Raw genomic sequence first — 20,936 nt, forward strand, 5'->3', positions numbered from 1 at the left:
TCTCGTTTCATCTTTCAGTTTTACAAATGATACCTTCCCCAGCCCAATAATACATACAGTCGTCAAACTCAAACTCGTCGCAATTTTAGGTAAAACGGCATCAAAGAAATCGAGATGGTTAAGAGAGCAAAACATGACAGGCTATAAAGTTAACGTAGCATAAATAACAAGACAAGCCTCCAACTCCACAAACTCGCATAGTAGTAAACCATAGACGTAACTAGAATGAGAAAATTGAAATCCAGAAAACACTTTTCTAACAAACGGAGAAAACACAATTGCCAAGATCATGCCTTTTATATCGAACCTTGCTAAGTTCTCTGGCAGAAAACCATGTTTTCAACCAACTCCAAGAGATGAGCATCAAGCAAGTTGGATGAAGAGCCAACATCTTTGTAGGACGTATGTCCTCCGGCAGTTAACTGGCAGGTTTTGCGGGACAGGCAGCTTTAAGATCTTGAAAACCTCAGCCCCAAAAACAGAAACTCCATAATGACGCTTGCTGCCAATCTAAACAAGAAATAAAAAGGCATTCCCTTGTCAGGACATGTTATTGATAACTTGGTTAACAATCAAGAACCTGTATATATTATCCCTAGCAATCACATATACAACAAAATTTGAAGAGCAGGTGTGAACCCAAAAGGGTTGCAGCAAAAAATTTATATACCTTTCATGGTCTCCAGTATCAAAGGGATGCGCTATAAGGAGAGGGCAACCAGAGCACCTGACTCAAGAATTATGAATATGCCAACCATGTTATTCACATAATTTGTAATGGAGAAGAAAAAAATTCAAGAGGAAAATATTATTTCGTGTTCTAAAACATCTCACTGTTTGGGTAACAATGTATTTGTAACAACTGATACAACTTACCACGAGAGAGATGATTTATCGATGAACCACACAAGTATACTTTAGAAACATCAAGGGTGCCAGATATATTGATTTCCTACAAAAAAAAAATGCTTACATCAAACTTTGTAGCTGGTAGGTCAGTAAGTTAAGAAAGAATGAGGCAAATTCTTACCACTGAAAAAGATTAAAAACTCAAAGCAGCTTCAGGAAATTGCATATGCATATAAGCTTCCTGTTGAGCAGGCAAAGTTTTTACATGGTGAAGACGGAGAAAACAGAATATATCAAGCCAGGAACTTCACAAGAGGAGTAATAAAAAACATATTATGCAATAATTTATATAATGGAACTACAACTGAACTAACAGGGCAATACTTCCACCATTATCGGATCCTGCTGTCTTGGTAAGGGGTAGATGAAAGCAACCTTAGGCCCATGAAAATAATGTTGGAAACTAATGCACAACAGCCCATAGCAGGTTTGAAATTTTAAATATGATATACAGTCCAAAATAAAAAAATTTACATTGATGATACTAAAAGATGCAAATGACAATTTAACAAAGGCTTTATACTGACATAATTCAACCCCTCTGCGATTCAAATCGTGAGATATATCATTTTTACTCCCGAATCGTACGATACAATTGGAAATCACACGATTCATGATACAAATTTACCCTCCAATTTGAAACCCTATATTTCCCCTACAGATGTTTCTGGGCAAGGAGGGTGTTTTTCATTTGTGGTTACCCATTTGTTGAACTTCAAACATGATGATAGCATACCCTTTATCCATGGCCAAGCACATTCAAGAAGTGTTGAAGTCAACCTGGTAATGAAATTACTCTCATTACTATTTTTATATGATTTATAATTTTTAATTACATTATATTATAATTCAACACTTCTTTGTTTTGATAGCTCTTTGGTGGGAGAGTAATGGAGAAGGTAAAGAGTTACAAAAGATAGCCATGAAAATTTTGAGCCTCACATGTAGAGCAAGAGGGTGTGAAAGGTGTTAAATATATTGTGTTTTATGTTAATTAGGAAAACATAGACTTTTGTTATTGTTTGATATTGGTAGATATTGTTGATATTGTTTTAAACAATATCCTCTATTTACCATATTTATGTTTGGTTGCCATATATACTTGTATCATTTTTCATTATAAATATATTACCTTATGTGTATTTTAAATACAAGGGAGATTAATCTTATACCTAGTTTTACTATATTCGATAAAAGGAATAGGAGCACATTTGACCAAGTCCATACTAAGAGAAGAAATAGATCGGAACAATGAAGATTAGAGTTGAGACAAAAGAGTAGAGAAGAGAAGGGGAAAACTTATGATCTCGTATGTTTGTCCGATATTGAATCGGATGATGAATGGATTACTGAAAAAGAAAATCCTTGCTTGCCTATTGATTCTTCATGGATGGATGTACATGAGTGTTTTTGATGTTTAAGAGGTGATTATTATTTACAATTTGTGGAAGTTAAAATTTGAATGTTCAACAAACTAGAACTAAACTTTATTTCTTTTTGTTTTGCTAATATAGGTCCTAGAAACTTAAATGCCAAGACCAATAAAAAAGGAAAATCCATAGTAGGAGATGAGGAAGACTTTGAAGACATTAATGAAGGGGAAAAACTTTCAATAGATGATGAAGATGACTTGATTGATGTAGATCTTGGAGATGATGATGATGATGATGAAATATGAATAATTTAGAATAGAATGTTTGTTTTTGAGGTTGTTTAGGATACAAGCAACAACCGTAAATATGTTTGTATCTAGTAATTATACAAATTGCAGTGATAGGTTGAAGGGGAAGGTTTATACTAGAAGGAATAGAAACTGACAGATATTTATAACTTTCTGAGGGGTAGTTTTGTTGTCTCAGACTTTTCTAAAGTCTGCATGGGCAGTTGTTTAGCAGTTTTTATCTTTGTATTGGAAATTCTGTAAATATAGGGAAGTGGAGAGTCTGGTTCTTTCCAATAACCAGAAGTTGTCTGTGTGTTCCAGTTTCTCCATTTGGAGGAAACCTAGCGTATTGTTGGAATAAAGATCTACAGTTCTCAAGGTTGTTTTGCATAAGGGGTTTCCTGCTTTGCTTTTCACCTTGAGGACAAAGTGAAACTTCATGGAGGGGTATTGATAGGTTCAAGGGGAAGGTTTATACCAGAAGGAATAAAAACTGACAGACAATTATAACTGTCTGAGGGATAGTTTTGCTGTCTCAGACTTTTATAAAGTCTGCATGGGCAGTTGTTTAGCAGTTTTTATCTTTGTTTTGGAAGTTCTGTAAATCTAGGGAAGTGGAGAGTCTGGTTCTCTCGAATAACTAGAAGTTGTATGTGTGATTCAGTTTCTCCATTTGGAGGAAACCTAGTGTATTGTTGGAATAAAGATATACGGTTCTCAAAGGTTGTTTCACATAGGTCTGAATACCTGTAACAGTAGCAGCAGCAACAACCCTTATTTTTGGGATGGCTATAATGCAGAATTTGTTTAGTAGCATATAGCCATATTAAAAGAATATTATGCAGTAACCACACTGTTTTTGGAAGGATGTGTAGCTGAAATTGTGAAACTATGTGGTATATATACATACATACAACTGTTAGGATATTTATCCTATTTTATCATCATTATAGTGTGTCAAGGGTTATCCTATTTATCATGATTATATTGTGTCTAGGATTACCCTATTTATCATGTACTTGTGTATCAATTTATTTTTATAAATAGAAGATTGTGAAAGGGATCAATTAAGCCTTCTAGAATTATTTTACAGTTTTATTGTGATTATGCAGTAACCACACTGTTTTTGGAAGGATGTGTTGCTGAAATTGTGAAACTATATACATACAACCACTCTATTTGAGGTTGTTTTGTTATTAATTGTCTCTTTGCATATTTATATATCTTATATATTTAAACATTGTTACATTTTTTTAATGTTTATGAATAGTACAATTCACGATTCAAAATTTAAACTCTCCGATAGACAATAGATTCACAATTCAACTACCATGGTGACATGCCAAAAGTACTTACTGTTAGCAATAAGCTGATGCAAAGTTTAAAATGATTTTGATAATGAAGTGCACAAAGACTTGAAGCAAAAATTATTATATGCTTGGATGAATGTCTATTAAAGCTTTTGTTTTATTTAAGGTTGTAATAGTTAAGTCATTAGAGTAGTGAACTCAAAATGCTCTATTTTCAGAACACTCACTGGAATAATTGATTATCACTTGAGATAATCAATTATCCCAGGAAACATAAGAAACATTTTAATTCGTAGATAATCAATTATCACAAGTGATAATTCATTATCCTCAAAAAACATGATTTGCTAAGGTTCGCAAATAGTCAATTATCACTTGGGATAATAGATTATCCCAGGGAGAAACACTTTTATAATTTTCTAGAATAATCAATTATCATTTGGGATAATCGATTATCTCATACAATTAGAAGCTAACTCTTAAGCTTCTGACCCTTTTCAAACCTTGGCCTATAAATACCTTGTATCTGAGCTCTTTTAAAACTTGAATTGTTTGAGGTGCATTGTCTGAAATAATCTCTGTGTTTAAATGAGCTTGAGTACTTGGTGCTTGAAGAAGGAAGTGTTTTTTCTTAGTGTGTCTAAGTGGTGAAGCATATCTGCAAAGCAAAGTCAAGTTGTGTTCATCTTTTTGTTGGTCAAAAGGAAGTGTTGTTCATCTCTTATCTGTTAAGAGAAGTATTTTCTGAACTTACACTTTACTCCATTATTGTAACTTTGCTTGTTTATTTTAGTTGATAAGTTAATCCCTCTTTTTAGAGATTAATAACTGGACGTAGGATATTTTAATCTAAACCAGTATAAAAATTATTTGTGCAAGCTTCTCTTCCTTATCCACCTTTGTTTAATTTCTATTATTAAAAGTAATTTTTCTGACTTGTTAAACAAATTTTTAAAAAGTGAAAACTTGTTAAAAAGGAGCAATTTTAACGGAAAACCAATTGACCTCCCTCTTGGTTGTTATCATTCTTTTAAACATTCCACTGTGCGTTTTCAACACTTATTTTTCTTTGCTTTATCTTTATTATTATGGTTTGTCAAAAGAAGGAGGCAGAAGAAGTAAAAATGTCCTTGGCATAGAATTTAACAAATAGTCAAAGGTAAAAACAAAATTAAATATATTTTACCTTGTCCAAGAATCAGAACGGAATTTGCAGATAGAGAAATGATGTCTTGGATCTTCTCACTAGAGAAAAGAACTCGTACAACTGAATTAGAAAGCAAAAGTTACTTAGACTATGCATGACAAGTGAAGAGAAGGAAACTCAGAAGGCGGTGTTCTATAATCCTTATATAAAATTATAGTCAATGAATTCGTTACAAAAGCTCAAATATTAATACAAAATAAAATGATATTATTACCAAATTTCACTAAGCTTTACTTATACAACAATCCCACCATCATTCTCTTTTTCTTAATCCTTGCACAGCTACTATCTGAAATCTAGGATTGAGCTAGTCTCCTCTTTCAGATCTATTGTCACCTCAACAAGCAGTTACCATAAATTCTCCATTCAGCTTTTTTCATGGGCATGCAGCTTCAATTCCTTCCACCCTCACATTCATTTTCTTTGCGTGGAATCCAGGAGTTAGGTCCAGTCTCCATTCCTTTTATCAGCTACATTCTTTTAGATGTATTAGTATATTTATCTTATTTTATCATGATTATATTGTGTCAAGGGTTACCCTATTTATCATGATTATATTGTGTCTAAGGTTACCTATTTATCATGATTATATTGTTTCTAGGGTTACCCTATTTATCATGTACTCTTGTATCAATTTATTCTTATAAATAGAAGATTATGAGAGGGATCAATTAAGCCCTCTAGAATTATTTTACAATTTAATTCTAAAGTTGGCATTAGAGCGGGCGATCCCATCTGAAAGACTGGTTGGAAAATTGATTTATCTTACTATTACAAGGCCAGATTTATCCTTTGTAGTCGGAGTGGTTAGTCAGTTCATGTAGCTCCATGTGTTGACCATTGGAATGCTCTCATTTGCATTCTAAGGTATGTCAAAAAGGCGCCTGGGCAAAGATTGTTATATGAAGATAAAGGAAGTATTCAGGTCTCTGGGTATTGTGATGCAGATTGGGCAGGTTCGCCTATTGATAGACGGTCTACTACATGATATTGTGTTTTTCTGGGAGGAAACATTATTTCATGGAAAAGTAAGAAACAAAATGTAGTAGCTCGATCAACCGCTAAAGCCAAGTATAGGACAATGGCATCACTAACATATGAACTTATATGGGTGAAACAATTCCTTCAAGAGCTTAAATTCTATGACATCCATAATATGAAGATGTATTGCGACAATCAAGTTGCTCTCTACATTGCATCAAATCCAGTGTTTCACAAGAGGACTAAACATATAGAAATTGATTGTCATTTTGTTCGTGAAAAATTGTTGACTAAAGAAATATGTACTGAGTTTATTGGGTCAAACGATCAACTCGCAGATGTATTGACGAAGTCATTAAGGGGCCTTCGAATTGAGTTTATTTGTTCCAAGCTTGGTACATACAATTTGTATGCTCCAACTTGAGGGGGAGTGTTAGGATATTTATCCTATTTTATCATCATTATATTGTGTCAAGGATTACCCTATTTATCATGATTATATTGTGTCTAGGGTTACCCTATTTATCATGATTATATTGTGTCTAGGGTTACCCTATTTATCATGTATTCTTGTATCAATTTATTCTGATAAATAGAAGATTATGAGAGAGATCAATTAAGCCCTCTAGATACGTGATTAAGTATATTCCTAAATATTTTAGTTCAATTGGTGTTGGCTACTCGTAGTAGAAGATAATTACAGCAATTTACAGATTTCTGAAACAATAACTAATTAAATCAACAAAGGAAATGAAAGTTTGTGAACCTGGGAGACGTAAAAGCTTTTCATTGGAATCATTTCCGTCCGTTTCATTTAAAGCATTTTCTATGTCCATTGCAGTGAACATGTGCACAGAATGGCATCCATCTGATATCCAGATAGTCTGAGACACTGCAAAATAAAGAGTAGTTTTAGTTGCAGTGAGAACAAAATACAATATATTTGATGCATTATATCTAATAACTATTTGAAGAACCATACCATAATTTTAAACATCCTACTGTAAAGTGCTATTGACATTCTGAAGCAACTCAGTGAGTCTATTATAAATTTAAAATGCTTCACTCTTTTCACATTGTTATCTGAACCAAAGGTCATGCACACAGTATGTAGACTAGCAACCAGGGCAACCTTTCCAGTCTCACATAGCTGATCCTTAAAACTCTTCTTGTTTATCCAGAGAAATCCAATGGTAGACATATCTCGAAAACATGAATACAAAATGAAACTACTAAGCATTGACTAACACGAGAAAGGCATAGCAATGATTAACTCATCCTATACCCATTGTATTCCAACAAAAACTACAAAACATCTTATAAGAACAAGTGGATTTGAGTGAACAATAGCAAATTTATACTTAATTATACTACAATGTGATGGTATGTTTATGAAACCTAAAGGACTAACCGTTTTATACTTTTATCATATTCAGTGTTATCTATATCGGAAAAAGGAAAATACCGGAGACCTAAAAATGAAGATATATCGGAAGCCATAACTGGTTATTGCAGACCACTGCAGAAAAATATGTGTGTATGTATATATAATATAGAAAATGCAAAATATAGATATTGAAATTTTCAAGTTCAAAATTTAAAATATAACAAAACATAATGTAGGAGCTGCTGGTTTAATGTGGCTAGGGTGGAGATGCAGTGGCGTCAATGGAAGTGGCGGCTGCACTAGCAACAGAAGCAGTGGTGGCAGTGACAGCAGCAGTGGCAGCGTCAGCAGAAGTGGCAGCAATGGTGTGATCAGCAGTGGCAGCTGCAGCAGTGGGACTGCACAACAGTGAAGGACAGGATGTGGGTTCAAGGTGGGTAGGGTCTCCTAAATCAATATTCTATTGTAATGTTAGGTTTGGGCAGCACTTGTTTGGACCAATTCCTTTTTTAAAAGAAAACAATTGGGCTGACTCCTGGTGGAAAAAAAAAAAGAAAGAAAACGGATAATTAGGGTTTTCACTTCTCAGGTCCGGTCCACAGCCTTTTGTCTTTCAGTTTCCCACCATAGTCTCTATTATTCCCTTGTTTGTCACAAATGATGTTGCTGCTACTCCATCGTGCCACTCCGCAACTTCCACCATGTCCATTCTGCAACACCACTACATGACACCCAAAGCAGCCGCAATGGGCCACCATGAAAAACCCACATCGCCACCCCATGATGTTGGGGCAAGGCATAACTCCGCCACTGATTTTCACTGTGGCACCGCCATAGTAGATTTTTTATAATCACAATTAAATAAGAATATTCAGTACAGGTACCAGTCACAAAAGATAATGGGAAATATAAAGTAATTCTAAAGGGGAAAAAATGTAAGATATAATAAGATACTTTCATATATTCTAATAATGAAGACACGTCAAAATTTATTACTATTTTATTTCACGAATTTTCAAGTAATTAGTCTCTCAAGTTTATTTCATTAAATTTATTTATAGTCTATTGGGTTAGAAAGCACAAATACATTTCAAATGATTCCAAAGAATATTTGTTCACTTAATAACCCTGATAAAGGTATTAGCACAATAAGGCTTATTATTGTTTTAGGCTTAAATGATTACTTTGTCCTCGTGTTAAGATGTGAATTTTTGTTTAGTATCCGGTTTTAAAAATGAAGACATTGAGTCCCTATGTTATGAAAAGTGTATGAATAAAGTCTTGTCCGTTAAGTTGACAGCAACGACATTAAGTCCATGCTGATGTGACCGTACTTTTTCTCTTCTCTCTTCTGTTATTCAACTTTTTCTCTCTCTTGTTTAGCTTTTTCTTTGATGATTTGTTGAACTTGTTCTTTCTTTGTGAACCTTATTCGTATACTTTTCATAACATAGGGACCTAATGTCTTCATTTTTAAAATCGGGTACTAAACAAAAATTCACCTGTTAATATGGGGACGAAGTACGCATTTAAACCTATTGTTTTAATTTGATTATCCTTCAAGGCTACAAACACAAATAAGAAAAAAAACAAATAAATCCAACTCTAAACAATTTTAGTTAATACATTTTTACATCAATGTTTGTACTATTTGGAATCCAAGTGAGTCTAAGTCTCACATTGACTAGAAATGAGAAAGTAGAGCACCGTATAAAGATTTTGGATTGAGAATGATGTCAATCTCTTATATGATTAAGCTCAGATCTCATTGGTGTAATATCTCCCCAGTAAACCTTCCCCTTGATAAACCTAACAAGTACTTCATCCAATCTCAAGTCCCAACCACAACAAGTTGTGTGTGAGTACAGGTAACAAATGGTTCCAAGGGTCCCTCAATAAGAGCTTTATATTAAGCACCTCCCGAATCTTAATTTTTGTAAATATAGGCAACCAGGTAAAATACAATAATGTAACCTAACTCAAAAAGTTTGAGTACTTTCAACAAGTTTGGATATATAAAACAATGTCATCTTCCTTTCTATCTACCTAACTCAAAAAGTCTAGAAATAGAATGTAAATTTTGTACGGATGGATACATCTTAGAAAATGAATTTAGGCATGACTCGACCTTAGAAAACTTGTTTCTAAGGTGAATTTTATACTCACTTATATACTATAATTTAGTTATATCTCTAATCAATGTGAAATCTCTAACCGTGTGAGACTAGATACTTATAAGTAGTCCGATAGAGACCAAATAATAGGTAGAACAATAAGTCAACGAACTTTGTTAGGATTGTAAGATGAAGTTTATACTCTCACTTATATCCTATAATTTAGTCATAATTTTAATTGATGTGGAAGCTCTAACCAGTGTTGTCAAATTTTGGCTATGGCGGGGCCATGGCGAAAACCGATAGTGTTTGCCAACCTGCTGCCACAACAAGGTGCTTTTTGTATAGCGGCTGGCGGTGGTGGAACAGAAATGACGGAAAAAGCAGGGTGAAGAAGAAAGAGGACAGCTGCATGGAGAAAACAGACAGCAAAGTGGAAGAAGAGAGGGGCAGTAGCGCACACGCATGATAGTAAACCCTAATTGCAGGGCACCAACCTTATTTGTTTTCTGTGTTTAAAACGCAGTTAAAAATTGGGTCAGGCCCAATAAAAATTTCAAACCCTAATACTCAACTTTAAAACACTTTTCTCTTATTCTTTTCAGCCGCTACCCTAACTTACTGCCACCAACAGCCACCGCTGCCTTCACTGCTTGGTGGTCGCCACTGCCGGCCAAGCCTTCTCCACTTTCACTATAATTATTTTTCAAAAAAATACCTATTTTCAATATAATATCATTACTTTTGCATTACAATTATATATGGTGGTATTATATTTCCTTTGACAGTAATGTTTCCGCCATAACACGTTACTATTCCCATTATAACTTTATAAAAGATTTTTGGGTGTCCGATATTTTCTGTCATCATCAATGACACTAGCTCTGACATAACTAAAGCAACAAAATCAAAAATGTATAATATGTCACCTCAGTTTGCAAAAGTAAGTCTCCCAATGTCCATATCTTTCAATCTGATATTAATGACTGAGGACCAGTTTGTTTGTGCTTTTCTTTCAAATCAGTGCTTATTCAATAAAATATGCAGATTTCTGCCTCTTCTCTGTGCTTGTCTAATCTTATTATTTTCTACATAAACAGTTTTCAGATTAAATAAGAAAGTCCTATCTGCTTCTTAAATAAGTGATTTTTTTAAATTGCTTATTTCAAAAACACTTATTTTAAGTTTAAACAAACTTGCCCAAAAACCACAGATAGAAAAGAGAACTAAGTCTCCCCCACCCGCCACTGCCTGCCTTATATTTATGGATGAAAGAGGATGATTGGGATATTTTGTCTTTTGGATGTACACACCAATCCAATATTTAGCATGCAATTATGATCAATCAAGCTAATTAGGAGCTATCAGCACAGACATGATTATTATCAACATATGTTTAGCAACTTTTGCCAACACCAACATAATATATTTCACTAAAACAGCAACCACAAATTGAATTTTGAAAATGAAATATAAAATAAGGAAAGTGACACTTACTAGAAGATAGATCAGGAAGAACAGCAACACTTTTCACTTTCATTGTACGAGGCAGTTGCCTAACATTACCAGTGACATCTACTCCTATGCCAGAATTTGACAGGGATAGCAAATGTAAATCTCCATGAGAATCCAAGATCAGAAACATCCTCTGGGACACAGCCTGAATGGAAATAGCCTTTATAGACATGGATACCTCGGTAGCAGAATTTGTATTAACATTGTTTCCCTTCAACATTACAAAACATGAACCTCCATCTCTGTCATCGTGTTTTGATTTAACATTTATCTGCTTCACTGAAAGAAGGAAAACATAGATTAGGTGTACTGGGGAAATTTGGAACCAACTAAAAGTAAGGCATACAATAAAGTAATCATATCATGATATCTATGCAGATCTACTCTAAGAAAATATAGGAAGATAATGAAAGTATATTGCCAGTTTTCTAGATAGAGATTCCATTATTATCACGAGAAATTCAAAATACAGCTTAATGTTAAAGATATGTTCTTAATATTTAATTATTTACCATTAAAACATCTTGAGATTAAACAAAGGATGGCACCCTGTATCGCACACATATCCTGGTCAACAAGAAATATCTACAAATAGTTAGCAGAAGTTAGATATAGAAACACAATTTGTTACATTTGACCAGGGTAGATATATGGCTAAAGCTACTGAAACTTGAAAGTAGGCTAAGAAACACCACGGTGTGATACACATAGGCTAGTATTATCAATCACTATTTTTAATTGATCACTGTTTTAAAATGACGGAGAAGGTAACAAGAACACAGATCAATACCCTTTAGTTCCCATGGTTTAGCAAATACCACATTCCAACTAGGTATTTGTTAAGTACTAAAACTTTATAGAGTCAGCAGTAAATTACTATCAATTAGTGCTTAAAATTAAACTCAATCGTCTCAAGCTGGTCAAAGAGAAATAGTCCAGTGCAAATGAAGGAACTATCAGCAATCAATACTTTAAAAAAATGGCTAACTACTGGAAACCCAACTTAAGCCTGAACCAATTGCACTCATTTTACAGTGAGTTTCAGACAAATGTACCTCTCACATAAGAAATTTTATAAGTAGAACAGTTTTGAGTTTGAATAGAGTATAAAATGTTTTTTACCCATTTCTTACAAAGTTGTCAGCAAAGGGCGTTATTTTTTTTATAGGTTTCTTAGGAAGCCAACCACAAGCTCCATGAAGAGGGAAGAGGAAGACAGAAAGACAGAAAGACAAAAGTTGAAGGACAGAACAGGCTGGCAAAGAGCGAACAGAGGCCACCACATAAACATCAGAACAGGGGCCACAAACTTAAGTGTTGACCATGGCCAGAAAAGGGACATTCTAGGCTGGATAAAGCACGGCCAGCAACAGGTTGAGGAAGAGACAGTAAACACGTTGGCTAAAAATTGAAAGAGATGGGCTACTGGGTTATAGTAAAGGTACAAATTTTCTAATTCAAATACTCATGACTCTGAAGGAGAAAATATCTGCCATCACAACCCTAAAAATGGCTTACTGATTAAAGGAAAAAAAGGAGGCAGAATCAGGTTTTCACAGGTAATTGGTAGTACTATCCTCAGGAACTTGGCACCAATTTTGGCTGCTATCCACACAGCATTATGAATTCCCTGTAGCAGACATCAAGCATTATATTCTGCAACAGTCTGAGTGGCACTATATGCTAACATTGACTACTCTTGTATCTTTCACAAACACACAGTATGTCATTCACTATTCCAAAACTAAATCAATAAAGCTCAGAGGTCCAGAGAATTGGAAATTGAATCAAATTCAACCGTTTCAAGGTTTATATAAAGGTGCTTGTTACGAAGGACATTGAGTACAACGGCCACAGAAGTTGAAATGCAACAAATAATGCAAAGACAGAATTTTGCTAAATCATTGAGGATTAAGACACTGAATAATGATGATTGAATTTCCTACACACTAGTAGTCTCTAGTGAAGTACTCTTACAAGTTATATTAACGTACAACCTAATTTTCATAAAAACAGACCAAATTCGAAAGCCAAAACCAATAAAATCAGCATTTTCTTTTCAAACTCTGCTGAAAAATTCAAGTTACAAATTTTCATGCATTGTCTGTGTAAATGTCAACCAAAGCAACTACAAACCACCCTATATATGACTTTTAAAACAAACATCAGAAGAAAAGCCAACAATGACATCAATATGACAATCCATGTTCTGGTGACAGTGCCATTCTAATTACATCCGAACCACCGTAGAAATCACACTGTTAAACCTAAATACAACTTTTAAATTAACTCCTACAAAATTCAACCGTCTTATCACACATGATAATCTAGTATTAGTCGACAGTATGAATACATTCTAATTAAATCTAAAATCACCCTAGAAATCAAACTGCTAGCCCTAAGTTCAATTTTTCAAGTAACTATTACACAGTTGAACCTTCGTATCATACATGACAATCTAGTGTTAGTCAGCAATGTAAGCACATTCCACTTAAATTCAAAACAAAACACCCTAACGCAACTTTACAAAAAGTTCACTCATTCACCTACCAGCAAGAACTCTACGTCTTTCCATCTTGCCTTCCAAATCCCCATTGCAGTTCACCACCTCCAAACCCCCTCCTCGAACACCACCACCATTCCTCAGCTGCTTTGAATTCCCAAACCTCTTGTTCCCACCTTTTCCTTTCACGAGCCTCCTAAGACCAAAAACCCTAACCCCATTCTCCTCCCCGAGAATAAGAAACCCAAATGCAACACTCAAAGAAAAAACCGGCCGTGCGCAGTCAATCACCGCGCGCCTCATCAATCTCACACCACCACTGCCACTGGCGCTGCCACTGTCATCGTCGTCGTTACTATTGCTGCAGTCGTTTCCGCTACCATCATCGTCTTTGACGGCGAAAACCCATACCTTGTTGCTGGAGAGAGAGTAGAGCGTGAAGTAGTTGACCGAGGCAGCGAGTCTGACGGCGGCCCCGTGCTTGGCGTCGAGGAGGACACCGAGGCCGGGGTGAAAGCAGAGGTCTTTATGCAAACAGAGAACACGTGTGACGCGTTCGAAGGAGGAGTGGTCGCGGCGGCACAGGCGATAGAAGCGGAGGAGGATGCGGGAGCGGTAGGGGGAGGAGACAAGGAAGATGACGGCTGTGGCGGCGGATGGGTGTTGTTGGAGGAGAAGGAAGGTGGAAGAGGAGGAGGGGGAAGGGATGTTAAGGGTTTGGGTATGGGGTTGAGAGGGAGTGAGAGAAAGGGGAGAGAAAGAAGGGTATAAAGAAAGGGAGGCATCAGTGTGGGTAAGTGCAAGAGAGAGAGAAGAGGGTTCAAAGAGGATGGAGGTGTGAGGGTGGGGAGAGGAAGAGAGGGAGGAAGGGTTTGGGAGAGGGACTTTGGAACCTTGGACAACAACCATTACAAAACAAAGTCAAAGCAGCAGAGAGATTGCTCACTCACTTTCCTTGTTTTCTGGTTTGATATGGTCGGAGGAGTTGGAATGAGTGGGTAGCTGACGGAGGAGAAGAGGATACAAATGGTGTTGATTTGGGAAGAGGAGATCAAAGAAGGGAGCAAAGGCTGCGTTACTTTCAATACTTCAACTTTATGTCTCTACCTCCTTTCTCGTCATTACGCAAGAAAGAAAAAGAAAATGTTTTTTTTTTAAATATAAGCAAATTTCATTGTTAGTTTTTAAACAGGGTTAAATATGTTTTTAGTCCCTAAACTATTGGCCGTTTCTGGTTTTCGTCTCTCTTCCAAAGTAAGGTACAATTTGGTCCTCATTCTTTAGAAAAACGTTCGTTTTAGTCCTCAAAATTTTGTTTTTAGTCCTCGTTTTAGTCCTCAAAACGTTCGTTTTTTCGACTAAAACGAACGTTTTTTAAAGATTGAGGACTAAATTGTACCTTACTTTGGAAGAGGGACGAAAACCAGAAACGGTCAATAGTTTAGGGACTAAAAACATATTTAACCCTTTTAAATATTCTATCTCTAGTTAAGATATGAATATGTAAGATTTGGAAAACTTAATGTATTTAATTTTTTTATAATTTAATTCAATTTTTAATAATAGGATTGAGTTAAATATGTTTATTATTTTCAAATTACTTTTAAAATTGTGTTTTATCTTTAAATTAAATTATACATTTATTTTGTCTTTATAATTTATTTAAGTTATATAAAACATTTTTTCTGACAAATTATTATACGCAGAATGTTTTTAGCATACCCAATAGAGCTAGATAGTAGATATTATTAGTTATATTATGTATATCCGAAACTATCTAACATTCATTTAATAAAGGTATATCCAATTTCATCTTGGTCTTCACATAATGAGAGTTTAGTTAGTGTTATTTTATGACCTTGATAAGCACATCAATATCATCTCAGTCTTAACAAGCATGGTCATTAGCACATGTTATTTTTACTAGTATATCATATAAATTGTGATATCATGTGGGCCTAGTGACAATCGAGATCATGTTAGCCTGGTGATAATCGAGATCAGAAGTTGGACCCTCTAAGGTCGACATGGCTAGAATGTTAGAGGCCCAAATAAAAATGCAACAAAAGTTTACAAAGCTTAAGAAAATAATTGCTAAGGAGAAAGATGCCTTAAGGAAAGAAAATGTCAGGCTAAGAAGAAAGGTAAAGTTGATGACAATATGAAGGAGAAGGAGAATCCAAACAACACAGTTTTTGTGCAAAAGCTCATACTGGTGATTGAGGAGGGAAGTGCTAACAACAATATCAAAACGTAAGGAACAATGAGTACCTCATTTGTGACAGTTCTTAAAACAACATTTGAGATTGAACATATTCATACTCGTACTATTTGTATTGATGATATATGTCCACCCTTTGATGCATTATTTATTATTAAAAATGATTCTAAGTTCACTTTTGACAAAGTTGTAATGTTTGATGATTCACTTATGCATGCTGACTTTGAATTTAGTGATTGCTTTGCATAATTAAACGAAGAAGAAGCTACATAAATTAAAGGCACAAAGGAATTGTTAGTGGAGGCAAGATATGGTGTTAATGGTGCTCAAAGAACCTAGAACACACAAAATCAGTAGAAAATGCACGAGGACCTTTGGTTGTTGCAGCAAGGTGTTTTGAACATGCAAAATCACAGTCAACCCTGAATGGAGAGTTGAGGTTACTAAAAAAAAATAGATGTTGTTGAAATTAATGTTTATGTCTCAATAAACACCAACAAATCCTAAGTTTTCCTACTAATGTAGTAAAAGGGAAAACCTCAGGATTAATCCAAGGACTCTATTCTTATTAAGTTTCGAAATATAAAGTAAAATCCTAATATTTACCAACTATTAACTATGTGGGGAAAAACAAAATTAAAAAGGAAAGAAACTAACTATTAATGGTAAGATTCTAACTAAACTAATTCTAAATTATGCATGTTTCCTAATTTAGAATGATGCATGAAAGTAGAAATATGATTTTGTTTTATGCTAAAGAAAATGGAATTATAACGAATGGTAATGTACAATTATTATTTCATATTAGTGCATGCAATGAATGATGATATGTATTTATATGTATATAAAAGTAAAATAAAATACAATGCAAATGAAGGAATGAATAAAATCTCTTAAGTCTGAAACAGAACTTATAAATGTTATCTAATTCTAGTTTCTTGAATGCTCATGTAAATGATATATGACACCTAAACTAAAATAATGCACAAATGCAGTTAAAAAAACCTAGCTTATTGAACACTTTTAATCATGAATTTCAATAACAAACCTTGAACCTACAAATGCTACGACTAAATGGTGCAAAGAAACAAGAAACGGAACCTAAACATATGAATGCCATGAAACACGTACTAAACCAAATGAACATTAATCCTATGCATGTTCTGAAAATTAAAAATCTAATGCAATGAATTGTAATCTTCACATGAATAGAACCAAGTAACAAGGGAATAGGAAATCACAATTTAACTAAACAAACATATAATCAATTGTGCAGAAAACCAAAAATTAAAGGAATAAAATAAGAATATTGGTGAAAAGCAAAACTCAGAGATAAATGTGCATGCATTAGATTGGACAAAAGAGTCTCAATTACTCTTCAAAAGACATTTTGTGAAAGAATAAGCCCACTTTAAGGTCTTTTAGTTCATGTTTCATAACTTGCAATGATAATTCCCGTTCAATTTCCTAATCAATGTAAATCTAAATCTAAAATGTACTTGAATGAATGATTATGGAAATTAAAATTCAATTATAGAAAGCAATGGCTAGAAAACTAAGTGATGGAAACAATCTAAAACTAAGAACATAAAGAAAATGCAAAGTACTAACAAAGAATAGAACCTAATCAAGAACAAGTGGAAACAATTATGTAAACTATACTCACTATTATCATAGTATCCAATCAAGACTAACAAAGGATAAAACCAAAAATTTAATCCTAATCTACTAAACATCATAAAACCTCAAAAAAGCAAACAAAATGGACATAATCAGAACCTATTATCTACAATGCACAACCAAAGTGAAATCATCAAATACCTAAACTGATTTCAACCAAACTAATAGAAATAAGCAAAGATTAAATATACAAATCAAAACATAAAGCAAAATCGTATTAGAAACACTCATGAACTACCAATTACAATAAAAGAAATTAAAACACAAGTGAACTCTGAAATAAGTAAAACATTGCAGAAAATCAAGTAAAAGAAGAAATCGTAATCACAACAAAAAAATCACAAAGGAATTGAAATTTCATTACAGTCGAAGCAAAAGTAAAAACAGAAATTGTAATCAAAGCAATAGTTTGTCTTGTTTTTGCAAACATTTTTACATGACTAAGGTGGTTGCAGGACTTACATTTAACTCTGGTCTCGACCAATAGTAATTTTTTGTATGGCTTGTTTTTTTACAATGAAAGCAATGTGAAAACTTCTCTTTCCAAACCCTTTTATTGTTGTTTTCTTTTTTTCACTACCTTAATTTCCATCAAAATGCCTTTTTTCATAACTATTTCTTCCTCAAAGTTTTTTTTTTTATTGTTAGCTACAAATGCATCTTCCACATTTTCTTCTATTATTAGTAGGGATGACAAGGAGTCAGGTTAGACACAAATAATGTCTACCATCTAACCAACAACAAAAAAAATTCACTCGTTATCCATCGGATACCCATTTAAAAAATATCCACGAATTTTTTAAAACATGCATGTATTTTGAAACCAACAAGTACTTGTAAATACCTACGAATATTTAAAAAATAATATTTTATAAAATTTTAGAATAAAATATAAATAAAATTAAAAAATAAATATAATATAATATAATTTCAAATTTAATTTTAATTAAAGTTAACTTAATAAAAAATATTTAATTTTAATTTTACTTAAATTTAAGTTAATATAATATAAATTAAAATTTTATTTTATTTTTGTGTGGATAATAGATACTAGAAATTTCAACACTTTGTGGTTATTAAAATATCTAAAGGCATATAATAAATATTCAAAAATAGTGGATTTTATTCACATATATCTACTGTGATATTTTTGTCGTCCTAAATTGATCTTCTTTGCTGAGTGGCTTACAAAGCATTCACAAGTTCAAGTAAAATCAAATAAAAGTCTTTATTTTCTTCTAATAATGCAACATTTTACTCAAACTTGGACAGAAGACACACCAAATTTTTTCCACTCTAAGCTCTTCACCTAACAATCTAATTTGAGTAACCATTTTAGAAAGTATGTCATGAAACTCTTTTATGTTTCACACTCCTTCATTTTGATTGCTTCAAATTCTCTTCTCAAATTCAACTCTTTCATTGCCTTGGAATTCTTCCTCAAACTTCTCCCAGGCCTCTTTTGCTGTCTCAAGATCCAATGATAAAATAATCTTCATGTAAAACTGCATGTATAATGACAAGTTCTCTGCCTTCCTTTACCACTTATTCACTATGGAATCTTATTTGAGCCACTTTTGGGTTCTCTTGTAAAGGGCTGGATTACTTCCCTTTTCCACCACTTCCCATAGTGTTTGAGCTCTCAAATAAGTTCATAATTTTGCAGCCCACAAATCACAATTTTGTCCTAAAAAATAGGAGGTAGAGGTAAGGAACTACTGGTTGATGTCATCTTTTCGTGTGGGTATTTTTTCTGATTTGTATATGACTTTCTAACTAGTTTTCACTTCCTCACATACCCTTAAAATCAATGAGATCTTGATACCATGTTTGAATCTCAGAAAAACTATAATGGGTGCAAAGTCAGAAGGTACACAGAATAAAGTTTTGGTTGTAAAGATACACTGTGAAAGAAGGGAGACCGAGAGCCTTTTATACTATATGAGTACAGTGGGTTATATGCTACCAAATATTTCTCTCTAGTTAAAACCAAGAGATGTAAATCTATATAAAATAAATAGTACCATTAATTCTCACCAATCATACAATTATTTTTCTCACAAAACAAAGCCTATAATTAATTTCAATCTGACAAAACTTAACAAGCACAACATAATATATAGTAAAATATCATTTTCTGACATCTACAGAGTAAAACAAAAGAATGTTGATTTTTTTACTGGTCTATTCTTCCCACACTCCAACAACACCAGCCACACATATCTCTTTCCATTACAAAAAATTGAATCCATGTTTATTCCTTTGATTACGAAAGAGTTAAGCCAATCTAAAGTGAAATTTGAAATTAGTGTAGACTGAGATTGTTAGGGTAGTGAAAGAAACATAGGGTCTTGAATGGTGCTCAGTCTTGGAAACCAGAAATAACAGCATGTGGTTCACAGGCCTTGGCAGCGTCGCTGGGCTCAACAGCAGGCCCGGGCTGAACATACTCGGAAAGAAGCTCCTGAGGCAAGTCTTTGATGCCCTTAAGGTAGAAAGTGTAGAACAGTTTGAAGGGGAAGACAAGTTGTTGACACTTTACTTGACCATGCACCCCTTCAAAGATGCCAGTTCCACCAGTGACAGCAAGATATGAGTCCTGATAGGTCAGGTAAGAACCCTGCACTGAAATGTGACCGTAGTCCCCGAAGTAGAAGCTGTAGATTGCCTCGTACATGTCTCCTTTCTTCTCTGCTTTGTTTTGGATCAAAACACAGATTCCTGCCGTTATCCCCACCCTCTTTTGCAAGCATCCGGAGTACAACTGAATCATCCAAAAAAATCTAAATCAATACCAAAGCTATGCAAAGATTTTGAACATTCAATCAAACAAAACCAAACTGTAACATGCCTTGTTGCTGAAGGGGACTAGATCACCAAGAGAATTGGTAGTTTTCTGGCTCAATCTGAGGTAAGCAGGGCTTCCACGATCTCTCTCATTGATCTCATACACTCTTAGTTCTTGGACGTTGGCTGCAAGATCAAGCGAAAAAACCAAAAGGGTCAGCACAGAATCAAGCAAATCGCAAAGATCTTCAATATTGAAAAAGTCGTAGGGGAAGGTGGCACATTTATGTACCTGAGTCAGATGCTTGTTGAGCCTGGCTTCTACAAGTGAAACTCTTGTGGGGGAGTGAGAGGTGAGAGTGCTGGGAAGAGGTGTTGAGTTTGAGAGATTTTGAGAGAGATGAGTGTGAAGAAGTAAAGTGTAAGAGGGATGTGGTGTTCGAAGTGGCGAGTGATGATGATCTTGTGGAGATAGTAGCAGGTTTCAAAGAGTTAGGGGAGATAGTTCTGAAAGACAAGGTTGAAGCTGCCATGAATGATGATGAAGATGCTAGCTTTTAGAATATGGTGAGAGAGGAAGATGATTGCAATGGTGAGATAAGTTTTTGAGTGCTATGAAAGTGATGACTTTGTTAGTGGTGTATATATAAGGAAATGAT

General features: G+C 34.3%; 2 protein-coding genes across 6 annotated transcripts; both read right to left on the reverse strand.

The window, feature by feature from the left end:
* Positions 1–100: 100 nt before the first annotated feature.
* On the reverse strand, positions 101–14,686 carry LOC124848273 (uncharacterized). 5 transcript variants are annotated; one of them, XM_088112376.1, is made up of 9 exons: positions 13,637–14,686; positions 11,069–11,365; positions 6,837–6,962; positions 5,069–5,149; positions 4,402–4,540; positions 1,031–1,090; positions 877–952; positions 671–727; positions 101–510 (listed from the first exon to the last, which is right to left on the reverse strand). In XM_088112376.1, exons 1-5 carry the CDS (start codon positions 14,496–14,498, stop codon positions 4,467–4,469), a joined length of 1,440 nt encoding a protein of 479 aa, XP_087968502.1. In that variant the 5' UTR covers positions 14,499–14,686; the 3' UTR covers positions 101–510; positions 671–727; positions 877–952; positions 1,031–1,090; positions 4,402–4,466. The 5 variants fall into 5 exon arrangements, with proteins under 5 accessions (XP_087968502.1, XP_087968504.1, XP_087968506.1 ...); XM_088112378.1 differs by lacking the exon at positions 4,402–4,540 and having other exon boundaries at positions 13,637–14,683; XM_088112380.1 differs by lacking the exons at positions 4,402–4,540; positions 5,069–5,149 and having other exon boundaries at positions 13,637–14,685.
* A 4,807-nt stretch (positions 14,687–19,493) lies between these two features.
* LOC124848294 (allene oxide cyclase, chloroplastic-like) lies at positions 19,494–20,900 on the reverse strand. Its single transcript, XM_088114486.1, has 3 exons — positions 20,570–20,900; positions 20,342–20,463; positions 19,494–20,254 (listed from the first exon to the last, which is right to left on the reverse strand). Exons 1-3 carry the CDS (start codon positions 20,808–20,810, stop codon positions 19,853–19,855), a joined length of 765 nt encoding a protein of 254 aa, XP_087970612.1. The 5' UTR covers positions 20,811–20,900; the 3' UTR covers positions 19,494–19,852.
* Between the last annotated feature and the right edge of the window lie 36 nt (positions 20,901–20,936).

The sequence above is a fragment of the Vigna umbellata genome, chromosome 4 (assembly GCF_029865625.1).
Source record: "Vigna umbellata cultivar VRB3 chromosome 4, Vumbellata_1.0, whole genome shotgun sequence".
Lineage (NCBI taxonomy): Eukaryota > Viridiplantae > Streptophyta > Magnoliopsida > Fabales > Fabaceae > Vigna > Vigna umbellata.